The sequence below is a fragment of the Myotis daubentonii genome, chromosome 16 (assembly GCF_963259705.1).
Source record: "Myotis daubentonii chromosome 16, mMyoDau2.1, whole genome shotgun sequence".
In the NCBI taxonomy this organism is placed as follows: Eukaryota; Metazoa; Chordata; class Mammalia; order Chiroptera; family Vespertilionidae; genus Myotis; species Myotis daubentonii.
Window position 1 is genome coordinate 56,055,363 of NC_081855.1, and position 22,732 is coordinate 56,078,094.

The window sequence follows — 22,732 nt, forward strand, 5'->3', positions numbered from 1 at the left end:
AGAGACACATTGATTGGCTGCCTTCTGCATGCACCCCGACTTGGGCCAGGAATTGAACCCAAGTCCCTTTGGTACACGGGCCAACACTCTAACCACTGAACCATGCCGGCCAGGGCTACAGGCATCCTTTTCACCACCCTAGAGCCCCTCCCAGCTGTGGGCCAGACACACACAAGAAAGCCTTTTGCAGAAGAAACTACGACCACCCCGCACAGGCACGCCTCTTCTCTCTGCGGGGGTCTGGGAAAGTCGGGGCTCCGGAAGCTCTGGGCTCGGCTTGGGCTGGGGTCAGGAGTCAGGGGCCAGGGAGGGGGGATGGGAGTGTCGCGGTTACTTCTTCCCGAGGGTGACTGAGCGAGCGTCCTGGAACCGACTGGCGGATGAGCTCACCCGGACGCAGGTGCCAGGGCAGCGCTCCAGGGGACCCGCCCATGGAGGGCCCTGCACAGAGGGAGGGCGGCCTGGGGAGCGGGTGGCCTCGCCTGCCCCGCACTCCGCCCTGCCCTGGATATGGCTCCACACGCCCGGCACAGAGGAAAAGCAGCCAAACTGGACATCGTCAAAACGTAAAACTCTGGCCCGGCCGGTGTGGCTCAGTGGCTGAGCATCGGCCTATGGACCAGGAGGTCCCGGTTCTATTCCTGCTCAGGGCACAGGCCCGGGTTGCGGGCTCCATCCCCAGTGCGGGCCCTGCAGGAGGCAGCCGATCCATGATTCTCTCTCATCATCGATGTTTCTATCTCCCTCTTCTTTCCTCTCTGACATCAATAAACATATGTATTTAAAAAATGTAAGGGTTCGTGGTGCAGGAGACAAAGTCAGAGAGTTAAAGAGCCAGGCAAATCAAAGGTGGTACTTGAATCTGCACTGGGGCGAGCCACACGGGCCCAAAGGGCGGGGCCAGTGAAGTCTCGGCACCGGCACCAAGAGGGAGTGAGGCATTTTAATACAGCTGTTCAGTGAGGGCGGGGGCATGAGCTGCGGGGGTTCCCACCGTGGGCAGGTCCCTCACGGGTTCCAGGAAGGAGTCTCTGTCGCCATCTGTCTGGCACGCTGACCTGTTAGGAGTTCCAGGGAGGGCCCGGTATCTGTGCCGCCATCTGCCTTGTGCACGCACGGGCTCCTGGGCCTCCCTCCGACCTAGCAAAAAAAAATTAAAATTCTGTGCTTCAGGGGACACCATTCAGGGCAGAGTGGCCGGCGAGGGCAGGGGCTGCTCTGGAGAGAGCTGCACAAGTGGGACCAGAGTCCCTGTCCTCCCGGCGACTGGGAAACCGCCCCCTGACGATGGAGGAAATGCTGCGACTCAGTGGAGGCAGCCGCCACCTTAGCTGCCCGCTGGTTTGAGTTCCCGCTTCCTAAACACCAGCCAGCAAGGGTCTGATGCCCAGCAGGTGGGAGGTGGGGAGCGCACAGCAGCGTTACCACAATGGGACGTTAAAGCCCCCCCTCCCCCCACGGCTGAAGAGATGGAACGCGGGACTGAGACGCGTGGCCGGGAGCTGGACACGGCAACAGCCATAAAGGGCCGCGTGGGAGTCCAGACGGACAGGGAGCCGCGCGCTCGGCCTGTGCCCAGAGCAGGCGGGAAGATCGGTGACTTAGACGCTGAGTCAGAAGGAAAGAGGAAGCACAGGTCAGGACCGACTTCGTGTTCATCAGCTGAGAAACGAGGTCACGGACACTCTTTGTTGTTCAAACGCACGCCGTTCGTTTGGGAGGAAACAGGAGACCTGAAGAGCCTCAGCGTAAACTAGAGGCGCCGTGAAAGGCTTTCCGCAAAGCGCACTCCTGGGCGCGGCCGCTCGTGAGTAAGCGGTACCCGGTGTTTGTAGGGAAGCAACCCCAGCGCTGCACAGGTCCCTCCGGAAAAGCGGAAAAGGGGGCGTTTTCCAACGCGTTTTTATCATCGTCTCATCCACAAGCTGATGAGAAAGTGGCAGGAAAGAAAAATGGCCGGTCACCTCGCTGGTGAACGCGGACAGGAAACCCCCAACACCGCGCTCACAGCCACGGGAGGAGCTTTCCGGAAAGCGCAGGGGACCCGGGTCCATACCATGAAAGCGAAGCCTGACCCTGACATTATAAACAACTTGACCTCCGGGCACCCTGGCTCCGACGGGGGAAGGCCGACTGACCCTTTCCTAAAACACGACCGAGGCTGGAGTAGTCCTCGTGTTCGTGACGGTGCGGTCGGGAGATGCTGTGGGAAAGATACACAAATACGGACGCGGGTGGGCGGGGCTGGCGGATCCCACTCGCCCCCGGAAGGGCGGGTGGAGGGCTGGAGGGGAACTAACAGGAGTCGCACCGTCTTCCCACCTAATGAAAACCAAAGTGCCGCCGAGCCAAAGCCGGGGGCACAGCGGGTCACCCTCAGAGGGCAGTGTCCCCCCTCAGCCCCTCACGGCAAAACAAGAGGCTTCAAAATAAGTCGACCGAACAGGCCGCGTTTGAAACCCGAGAAGGAACAACAACATAAACCCAAAGAAAATGAAAGCGGAGAAGACGGACACGGAAAACAATCGGGAAAACAGAGAAACTCAGGGCGGGTGTTCTGAAAAGACGGATGAAATAGACAGGGCTCCAGCCCAAAAGCATCAGGAAGGAAAGAGAAAGATCAAATAAACCACAGGGACTGAAGAGACGCACCCCTGCGAGAGGAGAGCGGTGATTAGAGACCACGGGAGGCCTGGGGGGGACGGACACTGTCCAGGAAAACAGGGGTCAGCAGGGTGGGCCCAGGGAGAAGGGGGAGGGGGGTCTGAATGTCGAGAACCAAACAGGAAGACGAAACATTAAAGACGCGCCGGGCGGGCGGCCTGGCCCGTGACCCAGAGGCGCCCTGACCAGAGGCCCATGCAGAGCCTCTAAGGCCAGGCCTCAGCTCTCAGGAGGGAACGTTTGTTTGTTTACGGTCCCTCCCAGCTGCGTGCGGGCGGGCGCTCGGAGCACCTGGCCCACACGAGGCACCTGCAGGTTCTACAGGTAATGAGGCAGAACAGCCCGGCCGGGTGGCTCAGTGGTGGAGCGTTGACCTCTGAACCAGGAGGTTGCGGGCTCGGTGCCCCGTGGGGGGCGCGCAGGAGGCAGCCAATCGGTGATTCTCTGTCATCATTGATGTTTCTATCTCTCTCTCTCTCTCTGAAGTCAATAAAAATATACCTGTGTGCGGCACGACACCGCTGTTGTAAAACACAGTGTTATGTGGTTTCGGGTGCATACGGGCGCATGCAATAATGTTAAACCACCTGGGCGGACACGGGCCACGCTGCTGGTCCTGGGGGGACTCTGCGGGGCCTCTGAGGATGGGGAGGGGGCAAGGAAACCAAGAGGGAGGGGGGTAAAGAGACACTGTCTGCAGGGCTTTCACTCATTGGAAGGCGAAAGTGAATGAAATGTTTGTGCAGTTAAAGCATTAAGACAGGGATCCGGTGAGTGCAGGCATCCAGTTCTGCCGTGTAGCGTGGTAGTTATCCGTGTAGCGTGGTAGTTAGCCATGTAGCGTGGTAGTTAGCCATGTAGTGTGGTAGTTAGCCATGTAGTGTGGTAGTTAGCCGTGTAGCGTGGTAGTTAGCCGTGTATCATGACAGTTTGCCATGTAGCGTGGTGGAGTGAGTCTGTGCTCAAAAGTGGAGGGCACACCCCTCTGTTTTGCAGGCACCACCACCACCACAGCCACTCCAGTCACTTCCGTGAGTGGCTGACGGAGAACTTGCTCAGATGGACCCTGTGAGCTGCCAGGGCTGCTGGGGACATTGTCTTCACCTGGGCAGCCAGCGGGCAGCTAAATGGCGAGGCTTCGCCCTGACCGGCTTGGCTCCGTGGATGGAGCGTCGGCCTGCGGACTGAAGGGTCCCAGGTTCTATTCCGGTCAAGGGCATGTACCTTGGTTGCGGGCACATCCCCAGTAGGGGGTGTGCAGGAGGCAGCTGATCGATGTTTCTCGCTCATCTAACTCTCTATCCCTCTCCCTTCCTCTCTGTAAGAAAAAAATCAATCATATATATATATAAATAAATGGCGAGGCTTCTCTCCCTAAAGGAAGGGGCGAGAGGGACATTGGGAACAATAGTTCCGGCCTCACCTTTCCCCATAGCAACAGCCCTGGGGCAGGTGCCGGTGATGGCCACTCCACCTGCTTCAGCTTCCGGTCCCGGGACATCGTGGGAGGCCGGAAGGGAGAGGCTGGAGGAAGGCAGCACAGGCAGCTGCGAGCCCCGACGCCCTCGCTGGGCCTGGCTGAGTGGCAGGCGCAGCAGCCAACGCAGGTAACCCGAGGCCACCTGCAACGCCAGGCTGGTGACACAGTGGAGGTCAGCTCTCCTGGGCCCACCTGGTGCCTGCGCTCGGGTGGACAGAGGCCTGCAGGGCGGGAAGCCCCGTAGCAGGCAGGGCGGCCTGCAGCGAGGCCGAGGCGTGGACTTACAGGGAGGGCTGCCAGGTTTAGCCGACACAGGACCCGGCTCAACTGGCATTTCAGACAGACGGGAGGGATTGCTTGTGTAAGCGTGTCCCAGGTTTCGTTTGCTGCTTATCTGGGATTCAAATGTAATTGGGTGTCCTGTGCTCTGCCTGGAAACCCTCCAAGTCTAGGCTCTCGGGGGCCCCACCCGGCCTCAGGGGGGTCTGGGGCCCCGTGGGGACCTCCAGGTTCGTCTTGATCCCCAGAGAGACCGGTAGCCACAGGGGCATGCTGGGCAGACAGCTAAGGGGCCAGTGCGGCGGCCTCCCTGCCCCCTAGACCGGAGGCCAACCTGAGAGGAGCGGAGAAGGCGGCCCTGGCCCAACCCCCCAGAGACGGAGCAGGACCTGAGGACCATTTATTATTACTTTTTATGTTATTATTATTTTTAATCTTCACCCGAGGATATTTTTCCATTGGTTTTTAGAGAGAGCGGAAGAGAGAGGGAAAGACAGAAACACCGAAACACATCGATTGGTTGCCTCCTGTACGAGCCCTGACCAGGCCCTGAGCCAGGGAGGACCCTGCAACCAAGGTACATGGCCTTGACCAGAATCAAACCCGGAGTCTGCCGGCGACGCTCTACCCATTGAGCCAAACCAGCCAGGGCCGGAGGCCCATTTAAAGTCTCTCTAAGGACGATGTTTCAGTTCGAAGGAGGGAGTGTTTGTTGATTTATGGTCACCTCTCACCTGCAGGTGAGCGCTCGGAACACCTGGTTCGATGAGCCCAAACAATGACCCTGCATCTTCTGTGCTCACTCGAGCGCAGGCGCCGAGCTGGACGCCCCTGCAAACTGCCCGGGTCTTTGCGATCTCTGTCCTCCGGGGATCACGGTCCCCTGATCCTGGGTGACCGGTCCTCCCGGCGCCTGGCCTAGGCCCCCACTCCACAGCCTTAGTCATCGTCCCCATGCTCGGCTCAGGGTGGACGGAAGCGCTGGGCCTTTTAAAGTTCAAAGTCCACAATGATAATAAAGAGGCCGTCGGTGTGGGCGGTGGGTGAGGGCCAGCTGCGTCCCTATGAGCCTCACCCCCACCCCTGCCCCCCGCCTGTGCACATGTGTGCACACACTCACACTCACCCACACATGTGCCTCGCACACCCACACTGGCCACTCCTTGAAGCCATTCCTGCCAGACACCCCCCTTCCCCCATCCAGGCAGCAAGTGTTGAAACCTCCTCTCCCCTGCCTTCCTCTCCCCTGCTGTACCCTCCGACCCTGCGACCCTCTGTCTGTTTGGGCCTCTCCCACCCTCCTCCTGTTCCAGGTTCTGGGTCCTCCCAGTGGAGCTCTGAGAACAGGCAGTTCCTGCCCTCCCCCCCCCCACCACCACTCCCAGCTCCTGCTTCCCTCCTCTTCCACCTCCGGCAGCTTCCTGGAGAGAGGCCAGGGTGAAAGCCAGCGAGCTGGCCACAGAGCTGCAGGCTCACACCCAGGAGGGCTTAGGGGTCCAGCTCTCAGCCGCCAGGCCCTTCCTGGGCCAAGTTCATTTGGGGAGACCTGAGCCACGTGGCTGCGCTTCTCTCCCAGCAGCCGCCTGCTGAGCCCACTGCACTCACTGCCCAGGAGCCCGGGGGAGCGGGAGGCAGGGCTGAGGCACAGACACAGGGATGGGTCGCCCTGTGAGCCCCGCAGTGAGAGGTCTGGGCTCCCCCTGCGGGGCACAGGGCTCAGCTGTTCCGGGAACCCGCTCAAAGCCCCACAAGGAGGGGCAAGGAGGGGCCCGTTTCCTGGGGCTGCGGCTCTGATGACTGAGACCGGCCTAACCCAGCAGGAACAGGGGCTCTTCCCGTTGTGGGGCCAGAATCTGAAATCGGGGTGTCGGGGGCTGGGCTCCAGGGAGGGTCCCTCCTGCCTCTTCAGCTGCTGGGGGCTCCCGGGGCTCCTGGCTGCATCCCTTTAATCTCAGCCTCCGTCCTCACATGACCCTCCTCCAAGTTCATATGACCACACCCCCATGTTTGCATGGCCCCACCCCTTATTCACATGACCCTGTTAATGCAAAAAGCATTCAAACCTGTAAAGAATTTCTGTGAGGCCGAAACCGGTTTGGCTCAGTGGATAGAGCTTCGGCCTGCAGACTGAAAGGTCCCAGGTTCGATTCCGGTCAAGGACATGTACCTGGGTTGCGGGCATATCCCCAGTAGGAGTGTGCAGGAGGCAGCTGATCGATGTTTCTCTCTCATCGATGTTTCTAACTCTCTATCCCTCTCCCTTCCTCTCTGTAAAAAATCAATAAAATATATTAAAAAAAAAAGAATTTCTGTGAGTTTATATGAGCCAAACTGTTGACAATCGCCAGCTAGCAGGCTCTCAAGGCATTCGGATAATGCTCCGGAGAAGGTAGCTTCTCACCTTGTAGAAATTACCATCAAAGGTGGAGACGTAAGTGGGTCACATGAAATCCATTGGTGACAGATTAGGGAGGCGGGAGAAAGCAACGAGGGGGAACTCTGGGATTGGACAGAGTGCAGTGATGGACACATGCTTCTTTCACACAGGTGGGCACAGGATAGTTACAGCGGACAGTTAACACGATATAACAATAACAATGAGGGTGCCATCTGTTGTGTCCTGAGGGGTATTTGTTACCCGGATGTTTCACAGGTGTTTTCTTAGATGCAAAAAGGCAATAGGCTCGTAAAGATGAAGCTGATCTCTGTCAGGAGATACGGCCTGTCACGGAGAGGTGTGGGTGGGGCTGGGTGAGGAGAGAGGGGCTGGCCCACGCGTGGCTCTCTGGGGCCCAGCTCGCCTCTGGCCTCCCCGGTCCCGTCCTCCTCGTGGCTCAGGCCGCTTCCTCCTGCCTTTACTGCGAACTCTGTGCCCACAATGTGGGGCGATGCCAGCTCTGGGTGCTCCCGCCCCGGGCGAGCTGGGGCCCTCGGAGCACAGGGAAGCTGTGTCCCATGGACTCCCACATCCCCATCTTCCCACAATGTGCGAACTCACTTGTCCACAGGTCCGGCGCCCCCCTCCACCCCCCCGCCCCCCAGAAGAATGGAGTCCTGCCTGAGTTGCCTATTTAGGTCAACATTCCTGATCTATACCCAGGTCTCTTCTACGACTGTCTTTCGCACAGGTTGTGCGTGCCTGGCTCCCGTGCTAACGAGGAGGATAAAGCCTCTAACGCTTGGCCGCATGCACACCCAAATGAGAAGCGTGGTTTCGCCGTTTTTGAAGTTTGGGAACAGGGATCAGAACTGAGCTCGGATCTCACCTCTATGGCTGACCTCGTGACCTCCGGACGGACGCGCCCCTGAAGGAGGCTGGTGAGGACTGGAGGGTTCGCGCACAGAAACTCAGGGCGCCCGGGCTCAGACCCAGGCCCCCGCGGCTCTCCGCGCCCGCCCCGCCACAGCCCCACTCCAGCCGGCCCCGCCCCCAGGCGGCCACGCCCCTACCAGGCCACGCCCCTATCAGGCCCCGCCCCCGGCTCCCTCTGACTATAAAGCCCAGGCGCACAGGCCCCGCCCCTCAGGCCCCGCCCCCGGCTCGCCTCTGGTTATAAGGTTGCATCCCGGCGCGGGGACAGCCTAGAGCGCTGGCCCGAGCCCCCGGAGCCCAGTTAGAGCTGCACAGCCGCGTCGCACGGTTCCCATTGGTCGGCGGGCGGCCGCCGAGGCGGGCCCGAGCCTGCGATTGGCCGGTGGCGGCTGTGGGTGGCGGCAGGCGCGGTGTCATGGAGGCGCCCCGGGTGCCGCGGGAACCTCACTCGCCTGCACCGGCGATTCCGGAGGAGCGGCGCGAGCCGCGGCCGCGGAGGAGGTGCGGAGGCCGGGCAGTCGGGCCGCAGTCGGTGGGCAGGCAGGTTCGGGCGCCGGACAGCGGCCTCCGGACCCCACGCCTCCGTCCAATGGTCCTGCACGCCTCGCACCGCAGCTGGCGCGGGACCAGGTCTCCGGACGCCCCCGCGTCCCACGTGTGAATTGAGTCCATGATGCCCGCGCCGCTGGGCCGGGGGTCCTGGGAGGCGCCTGTCCCCGGCTGGGCCGGCCGCTGAAGCAGGTTGGGGTGCATCGGAGTCCGTGCGGGACAGGAAGCGGTGCTGGCGGAGCGGGGACTTTGGATCTGGAGGGAGGAGGGAGATTTCAGCGGGGGGAGCAGAAGGAGCGTCCCGCCTGCTAGGCGAGGACGGCGATGGCAGACCTGGCCGGAAGCGCTTTGAGCGCTGGGTCGCTGTTGAGCTGCCAGGACAGCAAGGAGCCTCCGTAGCTGAAGTAGCAGCTTTCCCCAGTTTAAGGGGCCAGAATGGGCAAAGGCACCGAGGCCTGGGAGGGAGGACATGCCCTCGGCCGGGGCTTCCTTCTTCCGGCCATTCTCGGACCTGGCAGACAGCACACGCCTGGAATGAACCGATGTGAAGTCCGCCTTCTCGCTGCTGCTCTGGAAAGGAGAAAACCTTTTAAAAATGAAAGATGCTTATTTATCCAGGGTTTTCTGACTCAATGTCGCAATAGTGTTCTTTTCCTCAGAGCAACCCTCTGTGAGGACCCTATGTTATACCCCATAGCAGCCCTGCCCTGGGGAGTTAGGGTTCCACGGAACACACTTAGGGAAACGTGGATGGTAGAGGAAGCTCGGCCCCTGCTCTCCTAGGCCCTTAAACTTCCTAGTTCTCAGAGCTGTCCTGCTCCTTGGCTATAGCAAAACCTGTGAGGTGTGTCTCTTCGGCCTCTGCCGGGTGATACGAGGGTCCGGCGTTCATCACAGCGAGAGGGGTGGTAGGGGTGCACGTCTGGCCAAGCAGATGCACGTGTCCATGGTTTGTTTGTGACTGTCTCCCTCCACGAGCCTCGATGGGGCCTGGTCCACTCGCTTCTGAGCGTTTTCTTTCCCCTTTTACTTAGAAAAAAACTTAAAAAGTCCCTCTTTGCTTAGAACCGAGGAGGCTCAGGAGGCAGCAGTCTTTCGGGAAGTGGTCCGTTTCGCCCCGGACCCTTTGCCAGGTAAGACGCCCCGAGGTGCTCAGCTCGTTTGAGTCTCTGAGTTCACGCCTGGGCTTCCGGCGGGGCTACCACTTCCTGCCTCAGGTTCTTGAATGAATAATCCCCGCATACCCTCTGCTTCCTCTTCTGACCAGTTAGATACTATGACAAGGACACCACCAAGCCCATCAGCTTTTACTTGTCGTCACTGGAGGAGCTCTTGGCGTGGACGCCCAGTGTGGAGGACGGCTTCAACGTGGCCTTGGTGCCCGCCCAGGACCGGCAGCCCCCTCTGAGCAGCCGGCGGCCCCGGACCTTGCTCTGCCATGACATGATGGGCGGGTACCTGGACGACAGGTGAGGACATTGCGAGGAGATCGCCTGGTGGACGGGCTGGAGGAGAGGGAGGGCAGAAAGAGGCCAGGCTGGGGAGGCCGGAGCCGGGCGGAGAGCAGCGCAGGCCTCAGTGTTGTACGTGGAAGAAGAGGGGGTGGGTCGGGGGGAGCCTGGCCGGAAACCTGGCTCTTCCCCTGATGACTTGCTCTCTTTCCCTCCCTGGACTCTGACTCCGTCTTGCCCCCTGGCTTTGGCCTTGCAGGCCTGACCAGAGAAAAGGTCCCACAGGCTGTGCAGCCTTCGTGGGCAGGTCTGCACATGCCTCTCCCACCCCCAACCAGGGGCGTTTGCTGGCCCATCAGCGCACAGATCTCCACCGCCCAGAAAACAGCCCGGGCAGCCGTGCCGGGAAGGCTTGTGGCAGACCTGGCCATCCAGGGGGGCGGGAGTGGCTGGCGAAACTGGGTGCCTCCCCTGCAGGCACGCTGTCCGGAAGGTGCTACTGCCTCCACCAGAGCAGGACGCACGACACCTGGAGCTTTTGCACGAATCCTTCTGCCTCTATTTCCTGCTGTTGTGTTCCTCTGGGCATCGAGGAGCTGACGGCGAAGGCTGCACAGCCTGTGGGACATTTCCCCTCCGTGACAGCCCTCCGCTACACCCCATAACCGTCCTCCCCCGAGGAGTTAGGGTTCCACGGAACACACTTAGGGAAGCGTGGACTGCTGAGAAGCTTGCCCTCAGGACGGTGGCGTGGTCGGTGTCTGTGGGTGCCCGGCGCACAGCAGGCCTTTGGTCGGTGTCGACGGACGGGACCCAGGAGAGGCGTCACTCGTGGTTGCTCTCACCTGGAGGCCGCCGAGTCCTTATCCCGCGTCCCGGGCCCTGACCTGGCTCTGTTCCTCCCCAGGTTCATTCAGGGCTCAGGGGCCCGGAGCCCCTACACCTTCTACCACTGGCAGTACATCGACATCTTCGTGTACTTCAGCCACCACCTGGTCACCGTCCCCCCGGTGGGCTGGACCAACGCCGCGCACAGGCACGGGGTCCGCGTGCTGGGTAAGAGCTGACGCTGCGCCTGCCGGTGACCCACGATGACGGGGCTGGCTGTGCTGGGGAGAGCGCCGGGCCTGGGGGCTGCCCTGAAAGGTGGGGACAGGTGGAGGCAGACTCGTGCTGGGGAGCAGATGAATATCTTTAGTTTTGTGGCCGCTGGGTCGCTGTGGAGCTGCTGCTGAGACGGTGAGGAGCCTCCACAGACAACAGGCAGGCAAAGGGTGGGCCCTGGCCGGCGTGGCTCAGTGGGTGGAGAGTCAGCCACAGCAAAGGGTCCTGGGTTTGGTTCTGGTCAGGGGCCTGTACCTTGGTTGCGGGCTTGATCCCCGGCCCTGGATGGATGGATGGATGTGTCTCTCTCACATCGATGTTTCTCTCTGTCTCTCCCTCTCCCTTCCACTCTCTCTCTTAAAAATAAAAAATAAATGGAGAAGACAGAAATCCAAAACAAACAACAACCCCAAAATCAGGTGGCGGCTGACCCCTGGGTGCAGCAGTCTCTCAAGCTCCCCCATCTGGTCCTCCGTTGCGAGTCTCACACCCACACCGGCCCCGCCCGCCCCGTGTCTGACTCACAGGCACCACCGAGACGCTGCTGGTGCAGGGACCTGCGCACTGGGAGGCGTCGGTGGGAAGGGGAGGTTCCAGGCCTGACCTCGTTCTCCGTCCCACAGGCACTTTCATCACCGAGTGGAAAGAGGGGGGGCAGCTGTGCGAAGCCTTCCTGGCCGGGGATGACCGCTCGTTCCAGGCGGTGGCGGACCGGCTGGTCCTGCTGGCCCAGTTTCTGCACTTCGACGGCTGGCTGATCAACATCGAGAACTCTCTGAGTGTGAGCGTGGCCTTCCTCGTGTTGCCTCCAGGCCCAGCCTCTGCTGCCTCGGGGTGTGCCTCCGCCGTGCCCTCCCCTCCCCTCGCCCACACCCAGGCGGGCTCCCCGGCTCCCCGTGACAGCAGCTGGGCCGCTCCTCGCTTCCCAGTGAGAGCCCGCTCCTGCCCAGGCTCCCCGTGTGGCTGAGCTTTGCTTCTCTGGCTCCTTCCAGTGGATCCTCCTCCTCCTCCGTCTCTGCTTGGCTTGGGCTGCGTGTGTGGCTTCCTCTCCCGACACCCTCCTTTCTCCTGGGGTTTATCTTTCCTGGCCGCTGTGTCCGCGTCCTTCCTGCTTCAGAGAGGAAAGCGGACGTCCGGCTGGGCCGCCCTCGGGGGCTGTGGGGTGGACGGCTTCTGGGACCCTGGCTGTTTGGTGGGGATCGGTGTCCAGTCTGTCCTGCGCCAGGCACTTGGACAAACGCCTCGGGGCCTCACAAGGGTCTCGTCTTCGCCCCTCTGCAGCCGGCCGCTGTGGGGAACACGCCCCGCTTCCTGCGGTACCTGACCACTCGGCTCCACCAGCAGGTCCCGGGGGGCCTGGTGCTCTGGTACGACAGCGTGGTGAGCAGCGGGCAGCTCACGTGGCAGGATGAGCTGAACGAAAAAAACAGGTGAGCCCCCAGGGCGGTGGCACACGCATACGGCTGCGGGGTGGCGAGGGGCATGCAGTCGCCTGGTTGCCAGGCGCTGTGCGGGGGTTGTAGGCCATGGTGACGGGCCGGCCCCTGTTCGCGGTCGGGAGACTGCCCACAGCCCGTGGTTGAGTGGATGCAGGTGCTGGGGGGGCGGGGAGGGAGACGGTGGAGACCATGGGCCCTCACCTCGGCCCTCCCCTCATCCCAGGGTTTTCTTCGACTCCTGTGACGGCATCTTCACCAACTATAACTGGGGGGAGGAGCACCTGGTGCGCATGCGGGGCCCGGCCGGGGAGCGCCTGGCCGACGTCTACGTGGGAGTGGACGTGTTCGCCCGGGGGAACGTCGTGGGCGGCCGATTTGACACCAACAAGGTGGGTGGTGGCCCTGGAGGCTGGGGTGGGGGCAGTGGCCTCCCCGAGACCCCGCTGGCTGTGGGCCGTTCACCCTGCTCCCCTCCAGGGGGAGACAGGCACAGTTACCCTTCCCAGATGGGAAACCGAGGTACCAGGAAATATCAGTGACCTGCCCCGGGCCAAGCTGGGCCCCAGAGGCCTAGCTGCCGCCCACCTCTACGGTCAGATGGTACGTCCCCTGGAGGTGCCCGGGCCCTGTGCCAGGTCCCCGCTGCCTCCTGTTGGACGATTCGCTGGGCTGCCGTCACAACCGCCGGTGACTCGGGGACAGCAGGTCACGTCACGGTGCCTCCCTTCGCGGGCAGCTCGGGGCTGAGGATGGAAGCGGCCCCTGCCGTTTGGGAACCGCTGTAGCATCTGGTGCGGCTCCGGCAAGTGGAGTCCTGTCGGCAGCGAGAGGAGAGCCGGCCGGGGCACCGGGCCGCCGTGCCTACTGCGACTTAAACGGGGCACCGGGCCGCCGTGCCTACTGCGACTTAAACGGAGTCAGCCCGCTCCGGCTGCCACGCCTGCCCCTTGCTGGGTGCCACGGCGACGGTCCCACTCCTTACCCGAGCTTGAGTGATTCCATTAATCTGCTAACGAGATTCGCGCCTCCCGCGGTGCGTGTGACAATATGATGGGAGGCGGGGAGAGACAGGCAGCGTGGGCACGCCACCTGCAGACCCCTGCCCGCCGGCCGGTTCCCGGTGGACGACAGGGACCAACCTGGAAAGCCAGGGAGTTGGAGGGGGGGCAGCCCAGCCTCCTTCCCAGGCCCGCCTGGCGCTGGTGTGTCCTGCTGTGCCCAGCGTCCCTGACCGCTGTCTCCGCAGTCGCTGGAGCTGATCCGGAAGCACGGGCTCTCGGTGGCCCTGTTCGCGCCTGGCTGGGTGTACGAGTGTTTGGAGAAGACGGAGTTCTTCCAGAACCAGGACAAGTGAGTCCTGCCCGGCCCGGGGCTGCGTGGGGGCTGACGGCGGCGGGGGCTCTGGGCTGCGCTGGCTTCTCCGAGCGGCTCGGGCCTTGCTCTCGGGCGCTGGTGGAGGTGGACAAGCGGCAGCACCTTGGCTGCTTCCAGGGGGAGCGTCCCGGAGCCCGGGGGGGGGGGGGGGCCGCACCCACGTGTGCACCTCCCACACATCGTGTCGTGGTCCGGGGGCCGCAGTCGCTCTGCAGGGGGTGGGGGAGCGCCCGCGTCCGTGAGGGCTCAGGGGCGTCGAGCGCCCTCCACTCCGGACTTCAGCTGCCCCCCCCCCCCCCCCCGCCTTCCTCTGCAGGTTCTGGAGTTTGCTGACTCACTACCTGCCCACCCACAGCATCTGCTCCCTGCCCTTCGTCACCTCCTTCTGCCTGGGCATGGGCACCCGCAGGGTCTGCTACGGCCAGGTGTGTGGTCCCACCCTGGGTGGCTGGGCAGTGGGGCTCCCTTTTCTCCATGCCCTGGGCCTGAGCGAGGGAGGAGGGGCCTGGGCGTTCATGAGGGGCCGATGGCGGCTCTGCTCTCCCCGTCACTTCCCTGCACACCCTGCCACGTGCCCGCAGCCGCCTCCAATCCTGCTTTCTCTCCAGGAGGAGGCGGTGGGGCCCTGGTACCACCCGGGCGCCCAGGAGCCGCAGCCCCTGTTTGGGGAGCACAGGCTGGAGGGGCCCGGGCAGGGCTGGGTGAGGATGCACAGCTGCCTGGCCGACGCCTGGAACGGCGGCAGCTCCCTGCTCATCCGGGGGAGGATCCCGCCCGAGGTGGGACACGTGGCCGTGAGGTAGGTGCCTGGGCGGGAGGAGGCGCGCGGGTCCTCCGCTTGCCCCGTTGTCCTGTGGACCCACTGGCTGGGCGGCTGGGCGGCGGAGCCAGGGGAGGACGGAGGGCAGAACCCAGGCGGGTTTATGGCAGCGAAAAGCACGCCACACACACTTGACCACCTGACCCGGTTCTGAGCGTCCACGTGTGAGCTCCGCGCACTGGGTGGCCTCTCCACACTCACCTGGCAAAACTGGAAGCGTCGCCACGCGCTTCCCCCACCAGCCCCCCAGCCCACGGCCACGCCATGCTCTGGTCCTGTGGGGCGACTCCTTAGCTCCTCGTCCGGAGGACTTCAGAACAGGGATTTCTCAGTCACGAGGGGGTCTGGCCTGGGGGACGGCCGTCCCCAGTGTGGCAGGACCAGGGTGTGGCAGCCGGTGCCGCCCCAGTGCCCTGTCCCTGGAGGGAGGGGGGGGCCCGCCTGGCGGCCGGGATCTCAGCTGTGGCCTCTCATCGCAGGACCTTCCTTCTCCAGGTTGTTCTCCCTGCAGGTCCCGGTGCCCCCCAAGCTCTTCCTGTCCCTGGTGTATAAGCTGGAGGGGACGTCGGAGGTCAGAGTGGCTCTGGAGCTCACCACAGGGGACGCGGGCAGCTGCTCTATCGGGGGCATCTCGGCGTTGAATGGTGAGGGGACCGAGCTGGCTCCTGCCTGTGTCCCAGGTCTCTTCCTTCTCGGAACGCTTTGGGGGAGAGGCATCCAGAAGGTGGGGGTCAGGGGAGCTGGTGTGGGCAGTGCCCGGCATCCGCCTCTGGGGGGGGATGGCACCACTGTGGCCCAGCTCAGGGCGGGGGTTGGCTCTCAGCCTCCTGCTGTCGTGGCATCAAGAGGGAGGACACCCAGGCCAGGAGACCGCGGAGGGGCCCGCATACTTGCCTCCGCCCCGCCCTGGTCTCCCGCTGCGGCCTCAGCCTGTCGGGGAGGCCCCGGGGGCCACAGGGGTCTGGCCCAGCCCCGGGCCCCCCTCAGGGACTCCTGGTGTGGCTTCTCCTCTTCCTCAAGTCCCGTGTCCTTTCCCGGCAGAAACCAGCTCCAGGCACAGACCCCGACCCCTGCGGGTGCCCCCCACCAAGCTGGCCAGGTGGGCGGCCCGCTGTGGCCAGCAGCTCGGCGGGGGCTGGGTCCAGCGGTGAGTCCCTCTCCTTCCTGTCCAGGCCCCCACAGGGGACGGCCCCGCTGGTGGGGACTGGAGACGTGCGAGGGCCCCTGTTGAGAAACCCCAGAACTGGAGGGATGGAGGGCGCTGGACTGACCCGCGCTCCAGGCAGCTCCCGGGAGCCAGCCACGCGCCCTGGGTGCGGCCGTGGTCCCGCCTCCGGTGCAGGGCTCCCCACGGACACCAGGGTCCACTCGGGATGGGTCTGCCTTCCCGCCGTGGCTCGGGCCTCTGACAGCAGCTGGGCGCCCGGGCCGCCGTGGCTGTGACCGCCGTGACCCGCGTCTCATTGGCCTCCAGCTGCTACGAGCTGAGCCTGCGCAGCTGCTTCCTGCAGGACCTCTTCGTCAGCTTCTCCCGGACTCCGGGCAGCCAGGAGCAGGAGGACTTCGTCTGTCGCCTCGGGGAGATCCAGGTCAGGCATCGGGGCGCCTCGTCGGGGGCTCGGCTGAGGCGTCTGTCCCAAGGCCAGCAGGGAGAACGCCGCCCGAGCTGAGCGCCCTCGTCCTCTCCCCTCGGGCTCAGGGAGGCGGGTGGGGATGCCGGGGAGTGGGGCGCGCGGGGCGGCACCATGAGCCCCCGGGGCTTCCCAGCCATGCCGTGCCTTCTCTCCACCAGGTGGTGGACGCCGACAGCCTGCTGAGCCCTCTGCCCCAGGTGCAGGCCCTCTCCGTGTCCAGGGTCGGCTGGCAGCGGGCGGCCCCTGAAGGCGCGGGCCCCCCGACCAGGCTCCGGCTCAGCTGTACCCTGCACTGGTCCTACCCGCTGCCCCACGCCCGCTGCTTCCGGATCCACTGTCGCCCAGGGGCCGGCGGTGGCCCTCCCGGCCCGGGGCCCGCGGGGCCGGAGAAGCCCACGCTCCTGGGCCTGGCTTTTGCCAACCAGTACCGTGTCGTGGACCTGGCGGTGGCTGAGGCCCGGCCCGGCCAGGACGGCCGCGTGGAGTTCCTGGTGGAGCCGGTTCCCAGGGAGGGGTTCGTGGTGCCGCAGGCCGAGTGGGGCCGGGCGGCCCTGCTGTACTCCGTGCCCAGCACATGAGCGGACACCGAAGCCGGAAGGGAAGCCGGCCCACCGCACGGCCGGGGCTCCTTGCACGCGGGGCCGTGGACTGTGCAGACAGCGGCCCAGGACCTGGGGCCCATGGCTTTCCGGGTGGGGCCTTGGTGGCAGGAACACCAAGGAGTCGGTGTGCTGGGTGCTGATTCCCTGAGGTGCCTGGACCCCGCCTTTGTGCAGTCTCTCTCTGCAGTACCCAGTTCCCGGGGAAAGTGGGAGGATTTGGGAAAGTCCAGTCCAGAAAATTCCATAAAGGGCGTTTCCTAACAGGCTGGCGCTGAGCATGGCGACTTTATTCTGCAGCTGGAACAATTAGAGACGAGCTTCTGTTGTGGCAGGAGGGCTTCGGAGCAGGCCCTGGGGACATTGCTGAGGGTGCGGACGCCAGCAGAGGCCCGTGGGGTTCAGTGAGGGGTGGGGTGCAGGGTGCTCCCGGAGGTGGCGGTGGGAGCCCGGGGCCAGGCCAGCAGCGCGGCACCTGCAGACTGCCGTGGGCTGTGGCTTTCCCAGTTCACTGCCGCCCGGGGCCCAGAGCATTGCCACTGGCTGTGCCTACTCGTCTCTCCAGCGGGTGGGCGAGGGGGGAGCTGGCATGGTCTGCCCCTGGGCTCCGCCTCTGCCTGTGAGTGTGGATCCAGGCTTGGGAGCAGGAGGCCCAGGTGTCAGCCCCGTCCACCGCCTCCCTGTGCCTTCACAGCCCCCTGGCCTCTCCCGGGGGCCGGGCGCGAGCAGGGGTGTGTGCGGCAGCCTCTGCACTGTGGCTCCTTCCTCTCCCTCCCTTCTCTCCCCAGCACCTCCCTGCTCCCTCCGAGGGCCAAGGTGGCCAGTGGCCTCCAGGGAGGGAGGAGGGGGAGGTGGCTTCTCCAGCCAGGAGCTCCAGCCGTGGCTGAACTGCTGGGGGGCGGGGTCTCTCCACCCCATGGCCTCGGGGAACCCTGCTCCTCTCTAGTGCCCCAGGGGACCAAGGCCTTAAGTCCCTCCTTCTTGGGGTCCCTCACCCCAGGCCTCCTAGGCCAGTGATGGGGTTACTTCCCCATCCCTATGGCCCCCGACCTCTGCTACGAGACGCCGCGGAGTGGCTCTAAGGCTGGGACACTGGGGTCCCCTCCCGGCTGCCTTGTGTCCAGGCTCGGGGTCAGCACTGTAATGACGGGGGAGGCCACCAGGTGGCAGTGCAGCCTCTGCTCAGGCCCAACCGCATTGGGAGGGGTGCAGGGTGCAGGGGTCGCTGGCAACATCGGAGACTGGGGGACAGCCTAGGGCAGCGGTTCTCAACCTGTGGGTCGCGACCCCTTGGGGGTCAAACGACCCTTTCACAGGGGTCGCCTAAGACCATCGGAAAACACATCTATAATTACATATTGTTCTCGTGATTAATCACTATGCTTTAGTTATGTCCAATTTGTAACAATGAAAATACTTCCTGCATATCAGATATTTACATGACGATTCATAACAGTAGCAACATTACCGTTATGAAGTAGCAACGAAAATAATTTTATGGCTGGGGGTCACCACAACATGAGGAACTGTATTAAAGGGTCGCGGCATCAGGAAGGTTGAGAACCACGGGCCTAGGGCTCCGGACGAGGCTGCCTCCACCCCACCTGCCTGGCGCCCCAGGAGTCCGCGCCCCTCCTCCACAGCGCGCTTCCCGATTGGGAACATCTACTCCTCACGCCCCACGCGTGTGGCCCAGCAGCTCGGGCGGGAGGAGGGCCGCGGCTGGCTGGGCAGGAAGACCCCGTGTGGGCTCGGCTTTTCTTGGTCTTGATCGTTCCCCCCAGTGCCTGAGCCCCTCGTTCTGAGCCAGGGGGCTCCTGCCCTTTCCCCGACGTGGGACCGGGCGGGGCGGGCTGGGCGGCTGGGCACCCGGGGCGGGCCGCACCTGGGACTGATTTCATGAAGCCCTTTTTCTGAAAGCGCTGGCTCCCCGCATGCTTGCTGCGGAGGAGGGGACACTTACAGTGGCAATCATTTCCTCACCGTCTGGTGAGCAAGCAAAGTGGGGGCTCAGCCAAGCTCCACGCCACGGAGGCCCCCAGCCCTGCGCCCCAGGAGCGCGGGCCCGGTCCCACCACCCGCCAGGGCTCACGCAGGAAAATCCACATGTCGGCACTGGAGCCGGCCCCCGCCCGTCCCCCGAGGGAGTAACGGCTCCGAAATACATTACCCGCCTGGAGGAAGCGAACAACTCGTCTGCGAGAAGTCTCGGGCTCCGTGGTGTCGGTGTCGGCCTGCCCCAGCCCCCACGCCTAGGGCTTCTAAGCTCAGGGTCCAGGATCTGCTGCTCCCCCTTGGTCACCTCTCCTCTTCCCTGGGCGGCGGGGTGGCGGCCACACCCCTCCACACCCCTTCGCACCCGGCCTCCAGGAACCGGACCACTGGCCGGAGCAGAGGGCTCACCTCGCAGGAGCAGTCACACCAGCAGAGCCGGGCTGTGGGCGGAGCTTAGTGACCTGCCCAGCACCACTGACAGCAGGCCCCCCGCCCCGCCCCACTCCCCTGTGCCCAGCTGAGGCCAGGCAGGGCTGTGGGACCCGGGAGCCCGCCCCCTCCAGGCCTAGATGGCGGGACAGGTCAGCCTGCAGGAGGACCGGGCGCTGGAATCTCGCCCACCCCCTCCGGCCTGGGGCTCAGCGCAGCCAGGCTGCCTCCCACCGCCTGCCCTCCGCTGCCCTCCACCCCGTGTCCAGGGGCTGCCCAATCAGAGAGCTGTCCTGGTTTGAAGAAAGAAATCTTTATTAATAATCTTAATAATAATAATACTGTGGATCTGAAGGGTCACACCTGGGAAGCATACAGAATGGTAAGAAAGGAAGCCGGCCTGGCTGAGGCCGGGGCGGGCCGGGCGCAGCGGCGGCAGAGGGCCAGCTCGGGGCTCTGTACACGGAGTAGAAAAGGCGGCGCTGGGGGCGGGTGCGGATACAAAGTGAGGTGTGGTCCTACCCTTCCTGTTTTGGGAGGGGGGAGCCTGGGTTTTGTGGGGGTTTTTTTTTGCTATTTTTTGCTGTTGCCCCGACTCCAGCTATCTGCCTGGCCTGGGGCTTTATCCTGTGACCTGCCATCTGCGCCCCCCTCCCCCGCCCAAGGTCTTCCTCCTGCTCCCCCCCCCCCCCATCCCTCCGCTGGCCTGGCCGTCTCGCCCCATAGCACTGTGACTCCCAGCCTTGCTGTGCAGCCTGGCGCCAGCCCGTCCCTCGGCCCCTCGCAGGCCCGGCCCTCAGCAGGTCCCATGAGGCCAGCCATCCCTCCCCAGATCAGGCGCAGAGCCGCCTCCAGACAGGAAACCAGAAACAGCCAGTGGGAGCACGTCCGTGGCCTCCAGGCCCCCACAGCCCCACATTCTCAGGTGCAGGAGTCAGCCCTGGCTGGCTGGCCCGGGAGCCCCGTCATGTGGAGGGAGGGCTACCTGGGCGCCCCCTAGTTCTGGAACCACGTCAGCCCTTGGTGTGGGGGTCGGACCCCAGGGCTGCTGGTGGGACAGCCCCAGTGGCCTGCAAACGCCTCCCCCAGGTTTGCAGGACAGGGACGTTGGTGGCATGGCGTGAGGGAGAGCTGGGGCCCAGAGCAAGACACAGGGTGACTGGGCGTGGCCGGAGCCAGAGCCGGGGAATGGAAAGCTGCCCCTCCCTGTGCCCGCGGCCCGGCCGTCCCCTCCACTGGCACAGTTGGCAACAAAGATCAGGTCCTGCCGGCTCTTCCCCGGGAGGCCAGGCCTCCGCGGGCCCACAGTGCGGGAGTGGCGGGGCAGGAAGACTGGATAGGAAGCCGCGGGCCCTCCCTCTCGCTCTCTCGCTCCTGGAGGGCGCGGCCGCTCTCCGCCCGCCGACTGCTCTTCGCGGTGGCGCCGGCACCTGGGACCTGGGCGTGGTGCATGTGTCTCGTTTGGTTGGTTTTGTTGCTGCTTGGATCTTAACATCTTTTTTTGTTTTGTTTTTTGTTTTGTGATTTTTTTGTTTGTTTTTTGTTTTTGCCCTTCGCGGTCCGAGAAGGAAACGGTGGACGCTGTCACTACAACAGAAACAGAAAGGGACTAGCAGTTTCCAGAAGCCGCCGCGGGCGCTGAGGACGGCCCCGCCGAGGGCAGGCCGAGACCTGCGGGGCCGGGTGGTGCTAGGGACGGCCTGGACCCCCAACCACCCCCACCTGTCCTCCTGCCCAGCTCTAGGACCCATCATCGCGTGAGAGCTGGAGTTAGAGGGGACGTCTGTCCCCCAGGGCAGAAGGTGGCCGGAATGGAGGGGCCACAGAGGACCCGGTGGCAGTGGGGCTCTGCTGAGGTGGGCAGGGGCCTGGCTGGCTCTGGCAGGAAGGGGGTGAGGGGGTGGCCACGTGGCACGAGGCAGCTGAGAAGGCAGCGCTCTGGGCCTGATCTGCCCACCCACCCGCAGGGACCAGGCCCGGCTGGCGGGACCCTCTCTCCGGCCCTCAGCCCCAGAAGCCGGTCGGGCAGCTCCGGCAGCAAACCAGGCCCCTGGCCCACGCCGCCTTCTCCTGTCACCAAGGTGCGTGGCAAGGGCCTGGCCTGGGTGGCGGACTCTCCAGAGGCTCCCTGGGCTGCAGCCACAGCCAGCACCTCCTCCGGGGCCCGCGCCCTGGGAGGGTGTGAGCTCAGGGGGCCCCCCTAGAAGACCGGCTAACAAGCAGTGCTGTGCCCAGGTGGGCGCCACCCGCTGCCTCGGAAACAGACCCTGATCAACAGACTTTTCTGAGCTCAGGGCAGGGACGGGGCCGTGGCTCCGGTGAAACACCAGGCCCGGCGGGCCGCGACCCGTCTTGGAGGACAGCGGGAGGCGGGCGCTGCGGGCACAGCCGTGGGCCGCCGGGCCTCCCGGTGGGGAAATTCTTCCTTCGCTTTGGCTTCTGACGTCAGAGGCTAAGGCGCCTTTGAGGCTGGTGTGGCCCTGCGGGCAGCAGGCACTGCCCGTACAACGCAATCAGCACTGGGTCTCAGCTGGTGGAGGGGGCACTGTCCTGCCCACACCCTGGGACGGTGGCCCGGGCTGGCCTCCTGAGCCCGGCATCTTCCGTGGCTCTTACACCCCTGCACGGGCGCGGGCCGCCCTGTGGGCGTGGCTCTATTGCTAGCTCGGGAGGGTCCTCTGCCCAGCTCGGCCCCGCCCCTCTGCGTACTGTACCTGAACCGGCTGGGGGTGGGGAACACAACAAAGTCAGAATCGGAACCAAGGTCTCAGACACACGGGGGAAACCAGGGCCAGACACACACGCCATCGTGGGGGCCAGAGCGAGCCGCTGGCCGGGAGGGCGCACTGTCCTCCTGTGGCCGGGCCTGGCCTGGGTGCGGGGTGTGGTGTGTGCTACAGTCTGACTGCTGCTAGGGGCGGGCCTCTTGCTAGTAGGGGGTGAAGCGGCTGTGCCCTCCTCGGCAGAGGCTAGCCTGCAACATCAAAGATGGAAAACAGCCAATCAGTGCCGCCTTCCCGGAGGGGGCGGAAAAGCAGAGAGAAAAATAAGAAGGAAGAACCAAAAGAGTAATAGTGAACCCCCGTTTTCTGCCCCCCCTCGCGGTTTGCCTGGGGGAGGGTGGGTGTGGCTGTTCTGGCCGCAGGCGGGTGGGGTGGGGGAGGCCTGGGGCCTGGGCCTGTTTCTGGTGCCGGGTGGTCTCGTCTCTGGCTGGGCCGGGGGCCGGGGGGCCGGGGGGCGGCATCTGCAGCCACGGGCTCCTGGGTGAGGTGTGAGTGTCCTGGGGACTCTGGCTCTAGCCTGGCCCTTTGTTGCCCCTTCTCCTTCATCCGGGAGGTCTGAGCAGGAGCCCTACTCCTGGCGCCCCAGGACTGCTGTGGGGTCCGAGTCCTCCAGATATGGGGGGGGGGAGGGCGGACCCTGTCAGGGTTCCCTGGCCTTGGCTTCTCTGACATTCTTGCTGTCCCGGGCTCAGCTGTGGGGCCGGGGAGGCCTCTACAGGAACCTCCCACCCCACCCACCAGTTTTCTCAGAAAAGGCAAGAGAACAGCAAGGGCCAGAAAAGTTGGGGGAAAAATAGAAAAACCTTAAAAAGAAAAAAG

General features: G+C 64.2%; 2 protein-coding genes across 9 annotated transcripts in view; one reads left to right on the forward strand and one right to left on the reverse strand.

The window, feature by feature from the left end:
• The first annotated feature begins 7,968 nt into the window (after positions 1-7,968).
• Positions 7,969-16,977, forward strand: ENGASE (endo-beta-N-acetylglucosaminidase). Of its 3 annotated transcripts, none has more exons than XM_059671402.1 (14): positions 7,969-8,477; positions 9,351-9,418; positions 9,553-9,754; positions 10,644-10,792; positions 11,464-11,621; positions 12,122-12,270; positions 12,503-12,668; positions 13,526-13,629; positions 13,970-14,078; positions 14,262-14,452; positions 14,969-15,116; positions 15,511-15,620; positions 15,948-16,062; positions 16,266-16,977. In XM_059671402.1, exons 3-14 carry the CDS (start codon positions 9,729-9,731, stop codon positions 16,683-16,685), a joined length of 1,845 nt encoding a protein of 614 aa, XP_059527385.1. In that variant the 5' UTR covers positions 7,969-8,477; positions 9,351-9,418; positions 9,553-9,728; the 3' UTR covers positions 16,686-16,977. The 3 variants fall into 3 exon arrangements, with proteins under 3 accessions (XP_059527385.1, XP_059527384.1, XP_059527383.1); XM_059671401.1 differs by having other exon boundaries at positions 7,969-8,237; positions 14,969-15,117; positions 15,515-15,620; XM_059671400.1 differs by having other exon boundaries at positions 7,969-8,237.
• A 2,450-nt stretch (positions 16,978-19,427) lies between these two features.
• The window catches only part of RBFOX3 (RNA binding fox-1 homolog 3), an 81,247-nt gene continuing 77,942 nt past the window's right edge, over positions 19,428-22,732 (reverse strand). For all 6 annotated transcript variants that reach the window (XM_059671436.1, XM_059671431.1, XM_059671430.1 and 3 more), the window contains exon 12: positions 19,428-20,717. In XM_059671436.1, the coding sequence (XP_059527419.1) occupies positions 20,715-20,717 (3 nt within the window). In that variant the 3' untranslated portion in view covers positions 19,428-20,714. The remainder of the gene's footprint in view (positions 20,718-22,732) is intronic.